This window comes from Tribolium madens, unplaced genomic scaffold, assembly GCF_015345945.1.
Source record: "Tribolium madens isolate multiple individuals breed KSU strain unplaced genomic scaffold, Tmad_KSU_1.1 Scaffold_97;HRSCAF=244;Tcas5.2_LG3a, whole genome shotgun sequence".
Taxonomy (NCBI): Eukaryota; Metazoa; Arthropoda; class Insecta; order Coleoptera; family Tenebrionidae; genus Tribolium; species Tribolium madens.
In genome coordinates this window covers 6,734,279-6,741,339 of record NW_025401069.1, presented here as the reverse complement: position 1 = coordinate 6,741,339, position 7,061 = coordinate 6,734,279, and the positions used below count along the sequence as shown (strand labels likewise).

Below are 7,061 nucleotides of genomic sequence, written 5' to 3'. Positions count from 1 at the left end.
AAAATAAAACTCTTTAAAGCCAAAATTACTGTAAAAAAAGCAAAAACAACTTCTACTCAAATTAATATTTTTGTCAATTGCTGTGTTCGTACAGTAAAATTTAAAAATCTTGGTACGTACGTAATTTATTTACTCCTACTTATTTAACTAAACATTATGTTTTTTGGTTCTTATTTTATAGTGGACCCTGCAGATAGAAATTTAGAAATAAAAATTAACTGTTATAAATTATTTTTTAAGACTGGATATGCAACCAATTATTCACTTGTACAAGTGATATGATCCGTGAACGCAAATCTTTAAAACCGCGTTATGCGCAACATTCAAATTGATGAAAAAGGTTACAAAATGATCAATAAAATTAAACTACGCGTACATCTGTATTTTTTTTTTAATTAAATTTATTTTATAACAAAGAAAAAGACAAAAGTAGGATGTTATGACGATCTTTTTACAGAATTTTTTTTTAATTTGACATTTGCGATAGCTGAAGATTATGCTGCCATCTGTTAAATTAACGTTTATTCTTCAGAAATCCGTTCATTGGTAATTTCAAGAACAAGTTACTACATCTTACTACTGTTACAGCAATCAATCAGTGAAGACCATTCATTAAAACCGTCAAAAATTAATTAAAGTTCAAACTGTTCTTCTTGTGTGATTGTTTATGACAATGGCAGGGAAAATAATTAACATTTTCGATCCCCCGTCTTCGGCAAGTTCAGAAAGGTAAATAATTAAAAATACACGAATAATTTGTCGAAAACCCATACCAGAAATGTTTAATTTATAAACATCTACCGTGTAAATTACTCAACGTCTAATTTTAGTTCTAAATTTAAAAAAACAAACGTATCAAATCTTCACGTGGCGAGCTAACCTACACCAAAAATGAATATGCATTTTCTTTATTTAGTCAGCATTTTAGTAATAAATCTATTTGCAAAACCAAAAGCGATGTTGCTGAAACTCAGGCGGATTTTTCCGAAGTGTTTCCCGACTGTGAAGGGGATGAAGAGAAAAGCGGCGATTTTTACAACACTCCAGCATCGCCTATAACAGTTCCGTACTGTCCTAGGCCCCCATCTACAGGTAATCCTCCCCACAAAAAAGCCCCAATTGAATGCTCCACTGGCAGGGTCGCAGAAATCCCCGAGGTCCCGTAGACAACGAACCACATCACTGAACCAATCTTCAAAGAAATCAGCTGCAGAGTCGATGATACGCACGCAGCATCGCACGATCTACACAGCGGGCAGGCCCCCATGGTACAACAGTGAAGGTCAAAAGGTAGAGCCTCTGATCATAGGTGAGTGCAAGGAAAACGCTCCAATTTTCATTAATAAACACCGATCACAGGGATTTGTGGTGGAAGTGCCTCTGGGAAAACGACAGTAGCTGAGAAAATAATTGAGGCTCTGGGGGTGCCATGGGTCACTTTACTCAGTATGGATTCGTTCTACAAAGTCCTAAATGAAAAGCAACGCGAGATTGCCAACAGAAACGAATACAATTTTGACCATCCTGACGCTTTCGATTTTGATCTCTTATTCAGCACTTTACAGAGATTGAAAGAAGGGAGGAAAGTCGAGGTCCCGATTTATAATTTCGTGACACATGCACGTGAAAGTAGGACGGTAAGGATATTATTTTGCCTCAGGGTGGTATGTTTTATTTTTGGGTTGTTCTGTAATCTCAAAACAAAGTACAGGTCTTTCATTGTAAAGAGGGCTGCGTTTCTGCATTACCAAGTTAATTTCTAAATTACACTCTTGAGTTAGGTTTAAATTCAGTTTAAAAGCTTATCGAAAATGACCACAGTCAAATGGGCTCTCAAAAGTATGCTGCGCCTTTCAGAAAATTTCGATTTAAAATGGACTATAATCTGAGGTTATACAGGCAACATTAAACTAATCCGGAGATAGAAGTATAAAAAATTGAATTTCGTATCATTTGTCTCTATAATATTTTGTTATGCCAACTTAATTAATTTCAAAATCATAGGCTCCTCTGGCATGCCGAAATACATAAATTCACTTTTTAAAGAGGAAAAAAATGTCTCTACTTTTATGACAGGGTTTATTAAGCCTACAGTTCAAATTATGGTGTTCTAAGGAAAAGATATCGTAATACTTTTTTGACAGATAGTTTGATATCATAATTTAAAAAATGTCACTGTCATGTGTTGTTATTTGCTTTCTTAATAGTCATAAACGTAAGCAACATTGTAAATGTTTGTATTTGCATTTACAATTAACATTTATCAACTAATATGACGTATATCACTTTGATAAAAACTACCTGTTTCCATTATTACTGGAATTAAAAAAAAATAAAATGAAATAGAGAACCAAGTGTTGAGACCGCTTTACAGTGTTCTTTGAATTACTCCAAGACATAATTCAAAACGTTTTTGATAAACGATAGAGGATTAAATAAATTTTTTTGTATACGCTCCCGAAAACAGCTGTTTTAGGGACTCATTTGAGTCTCTAAAATGAGTCTTTTCCGGACTCAATAAAATAGTACGCAAAACGGTTATTTTAGGTATTCAGTCCCCAAAAATAGTTTTTGTGGACTAAAAAATAAAATTGTTTACTATGGTAACGAAATTTTCTTAATTAGTAACAGGTGTGAATTCGTGTTTTGGGAGCTTTAACAAAAAAAATCTTGTATGCAAAAGGTTTTAGGTGACTCCTCTCATTAATTACGATTCGTAATTATTCGTAACCCTATTTTGCGTACTTGATACATAAATAACTATTAATTTGATGTTTTGATATTGTACAAAATTTTTAGCGTATGACAGTGAGACCTTAAAAATTAAATTTAGAGAAAAAAATGTCTATTAACTAGAATATTTTCTATATGATAAATTTTTTTGATTTTTTTTCTGTGGTATTTGTGAAAATAGACTAATGATAAAATTGTTTTGAATAATTAACATTTTAATATTGAAAATCTGAAATAATAATAATTATGGGGGGGTTTGCGGTAATCGGTGATCAGGCCAGAATTTCTTGTTAAAAGAAAAAGATCCACAATGACATTTATGGTATATTAACTTTTTTTTAACAACTTTTACATTATTCAATTTTCACTGTTACCATTAGGAAAAATCAAGAAATTTTATCATGTAGAAAGGATTCCAATTTTTTTCAAATTTGGTTTTTAGGGTCTCACTGACATACGCTAAAAATTGAAGTCTTCTAACGTTTGCACCATTAAAATTCTTTTTTTTTTTGGCGCCGGCCCTAAAACTTGCGACACCCTGTACAATAGAATTTAGCAGTCCATAAATACAAATTAAATATATCCATTTGTTAAAGGTTAATTTTTTTATCATTCAATTTCCTGGTCAAATCAATTAAAATGTCAAAGTCTAATTGGTACTTTTGCACATAGCAAAAGCAGATTTATAAATCAGGTCAAGGTTTTGCTACTGAATTTAAAAAAATGTAGTGGTCATGATAATCCTTAATAGGCTTTCTGCTGACAAAAGATAATATGTCAGAATTGTCTGTGAACTCAACCGTGTATTTTAAAATTTATTTTTATAATCATTAATTCATTATGCACAACACTGATAAGTTTTTATTTGTTAATTTACCAGTTATTCAGCAGTGGAACAATCTTATTATTCGACAATTATCAACTAAAAGTTAAAACTGAATATTTTTGCTTTGTATTTAACAATAACAAATTTAATGTCCATGATTTGTTGTCGTAATTGCCATCCACTGATTGTTGATTTTTTCCTATTAAAAGTCTCAGCTTGGACATTCTACAGGCGTATCAGAATTGCAAAGACAAGTTTTAAAAAATCTTTATACAGTAGTGCTTATTACAATTCCTAAAGCACACCACCCTGTATATCGGCGAAAACTAATGTAGTTAGTTTTAGAAAACCATGTATGGAGCAAACGTGATAATATTCGAAGGGATTTTCTCGTTTCACAACCTGAAAGTGCTGGAAATGTTAGACATGAAAATCTTCGTCGACACCGACGCAGATGTACGTCTAGTCCGTAGATTAAGAAGGGACATTAGTCAGAGAGGTAGAGACTTAGATGGCGTCCTTAAACAATACTGTGGTATGGTTCAACCATCTTTCAATCATTACATCGCACCACTAAAAGTCCACGCCGATATAATCGTACCAAGAGGCGGAGAGAACGAAGTAGCCATCCAACTCATAGTTCAACATGTTCATACGCAATTGCAGTTGGTGTATACTCTAACACCTTAAATAGTTTTTTTACTAATTGAGTTTTGTCATTAGCGCGGGTTCAAACTGAGGGAAGAATTGGCGCAAATACATGCCAGGTCTGGCCAACCTAGACCCGACACCCTAAAATTGCTACCAACCACACCGCAAATCAGGGGACTTCACACCTTCATCAGGAATAAAGACACACCCAGGGACGAGTTTATTTTTTACAGTAAACGTCTCATTCGGCTTGTGATTGAGTATACTTTATCGTTGATGCAATTCAATGAGAAAATAGTAGAGACGCCCCAAGGTGTACAGTATAAAGGTAGAATCCGAGGATTTTTTTTTAGTATTATGATTGAGTGAACTTTTCAGGGAAACGAATGGCAACTGATAAAATCTGCGGCGTTTCGATATTACGAGCCGGTGAGACTATGGAGCAAGCTGTGTGTGATGTGTGCAAAGATATTCGTATAGGAAAAATTTTAATTCAGACCAATCTACAGACGGGAGAACCTGAGGTAAATTATTCATCACAAATGAATATATAAACTGACCAGGCATATCACGTTTCAGTTGTATTATTTAAGACTTCCGAAAGACATTAAAGACTACAAAGTCATATTAATGGACGCGACTGTAGCCACAGGAGCTGCAGCAATGATGGCAATTAGAGTTCTGTTGGACCATGATGTTCCAGAGAGCAACATACTTATTGTGTCTTTACTTATGGCAGAATCTGGAGTAAATTCAATAGCATACGCGTTTCCCAAAGTTCAAATTGTTACCACCGCTATTGATCCGGAAATAAACGATAAGTTTTATGTCCTCCCAGGTATGGGGAATTTCGGGGATAGGTATTTCGGAACTGAACCTTCAGACGATTTGTTACTATAGTTCCAAACTTAATTACTTTGAAATTCGCAACAAACTGATAGGTAACTTTGGACAATATATTTTATTTCTTGGTGGTTCATATTTATTTAAACTGTAGGTATCTATTTTACCGACTTGCCATTGATAAAAAGATTACCAATATTGTTATCAGCAGTACTTAATGCTTATAAGGCTGTGTTTACTAGTTATTTAATTGTTTAAAAATTACTACATAAAGTCAACGTTCGTTCCTTCATATAATATGTAAAGAATCATTGGAAACAATCTTTAGAGTGCACCATTTTATCATGGGTGCAGGCATAGTTGGCTAGTATTTTTTAAACCAAATCTGTATTATAATGATTTTATAACTGTATTTAAATTGTGAGAATAAAACTGCACATTGAATTTAGTTTTTATTAATCAACACTAAAACAAATTTATTACTAGACTACCCAGCAGCAACTAAATTTTTAGGTGCTCTAAAATCGTAGCTTTCAATTTCGGGATGTTCCTCACAGATTACTTTGTAGGCGTAGCAAATGCGGGCAAATTCTTCATTTGTTATTTCAAAAGGGCGAATTCTGGAGTCAACATCAGCCAGAGCAAACAGTTTAAGAACTGAAAAAACGAATTATTTAAAAAATGATATCACAGTCTTGTTTATCCTACATTTTAAAAATAAACACATTAATACAGTGTATCATAAATTTGTATATATAAGGTGATTCACTAGGAATAATGAGCCTGACCAAATTCTCGATGCAACCACCATTACTCTTCGCAATTTATTTTGCGACAACTGTAATGTTGGTTGCATCGAAAATTTGGTCAGGCTCATTATTCCTCGTGAATCACCCTGTATATTAGTTATTATAACTTAACTGTGTAGATGTTTTAGTGTTCTTAATTTTTAAATAAATTTTGCTTATCTTGAGAAACATTCTTTTTTAAAGACGTTTTGTGTTGAATGTAAATTATTGTTTAGCATGTTTGATAAGCTTTTCTTTCAAAATTTTTATCAGATTTTTTATCTATTTTCCCACAGATGTGAAACACTCTGCACATCTGAAATAAGTTATAATACGTGTCAAAATTTCAAATATGAAACAAAACATAACAAAATAATAGAATATGAGAAAAAATACCTAATTCGTCCCGCTTCTCCTCTGGGAAAAGTCTCCCTCCTCCTTTGATGGAATACTTTTGCCGCATGTTGAAGACAGTCCTGATAATTTTCTCAACCATTTTAAAAGGTAACTTAACCAAGGGATGTTTCTTAGGAACTAGAGTAACAACTCCAACATCAACATCTGGTTTTGGAACAAAGGCCCTCCCTGGAATCGTAAATTTGTGTTCTACATCGCACCAGAATTGGCACATCACAGAGAGTCTACATCTCTGTTCGTGAGTCACTGGAGCGACGATTCTTTCGGCAACTTCCTTCTGGAACGTTAAGGTCATTGTAGAGCGTCCAAAACTCCACGCTGATCTTTGTTCTGAGATGGCATGAAGCCACCGAATGATCAAATTTGTGGAGACACTGAAGGGCAAATTGCCAATGAGGTGAATGGGGGGTGGGTAATCCGTCCATTCTCGTGCAGGAGCACCCGCGAAACCATCCTCGAAATTAAAATCCCGAATATCCTGAATGTTTATCCCCATTTCGACATGACTCTGACTAGCCTCTTTGAGCAACTCTAGGATGGGCACAAATCGGGGGTCTTTTTCGACTACGATGAGCTTCTTGGGGCCCCTCTTAATGATGGATCTTGTTATACTGCCAGGTCCAGGGCCCACCTCACAAACATAGTGATTGCGGATATTTCCAGCTGCTTTGACGATTTTGTCTGTAATCCTTTCATCGAGAAGAAAATTCTGAGATAGCTGACGCAAAGCCCTTAATTTGTACAACTTAATTAAATCCCTCACTGTGGGCAAGGGAGGTAACCTAAGATTGGCTGCTGCCATT

General features: G+C 34.4%; 2 protein-coding genes across 3 annotated transcripts; one reads left to right on the top strand and one right to left on the bottom strand.

Annotated features, from left to right (window-relative positions):
- The first annotated feature begins 512 nt into the window (after positions 1 to 512).
- Positions 513 to 5,497, top strand: LOC123014701 (uridine-cytidine kinase-like 1). 2 transcript variants are annotated; one of them, XM_044413939.1, is made up of 8 exons: positions 513 to 729; positions 956 to 1,092; positions 1,139 to 1,309; positions 1,360 to 1,637; positions 3,905 to 4,228; positions 4,283 to 4,538; positions 4,589 to 4,734; positions 4,790 to 5,497. In XM_044413939.1, the coding sequence occupies exons 1-8, from the start codon at positions 668 to 670 to the stop codon at positions 5,108 to 5,110; spliced, it is 1,695 nt and encodes a 564-aa protein (XP_044269874.1). In that variant the 5' UTR covers positions 513 to 667; the 3' UTR covers positions 5,111 to 5,497. The 2 variants fall into 2 exon arrangements, with proteins under 2 accessions (XP_044269874.1, XP_044269875.1); XM_044413940.1 differs by having other exon boundaries at positions 514 to 729; positions 831 to 1,092.
- On the bottom strand, positions 5,493 to 7,060 carry LOC123014702 (dimethyladenosine transferase 1, mitochondrial). Its single transcript, XM_044413941.1, has 2 exons — positions 6,238 to 7,060; positions 5,493 to 5,710 (listed from the first exon to the last, which is right to left on the bottom strand). The coding sequence occupies exons 1-2, from the start codon at positions 7,058 to 7,060 to the stop codon at positions 5,541 to 5,543; spliced, it is 993 nt and encodes a 330-aa protein (XP_044269876.1). The 3' UTR covers positions 5,493 to 5,540.
- Between the last annotated feature and the right edge of the window lies 1 nt (position 7,061).

Bases quoted from the DNA above. Each gene is read 5' to 3' on its own strand.
- LOC123014701 (XM_044413939.1), top strand. From the start codon at position 668: ATGACAATGGCAGGGAAAATAATTAACATTTTCGATCCCCCGTCTTCG. The intron at 1,093-1,138 runs GTAATCCTCCCC...CTCCACTGGCAG, and splicing joins TCCTAGGCCCCCATCTACAG to GGTCGCAGAAATCCCCGAGG. The intron at 4,735-4,789 runs GTAAATTATTCA...ATCACGTTTCAG, and splicing joins TACAGACGGGAGAACCTGAG to TTGTATTATTTAAGACTTCC.
- LOC123014702 (XM_044413941.1), bottom strand. From the start codon at position 7,060: ATGGCAGCAGCCAATCTTAGGTTACCTCCCTTGCCCACAGTGAGGGAT. The intron at 5,711-6,237 runs GTATTTTTTCTC...TCGTTTTTTCAG, and splicing joins GGAGAAGCGGGACGAATTAG to TTCTTAAACTGTTTGCTCTG.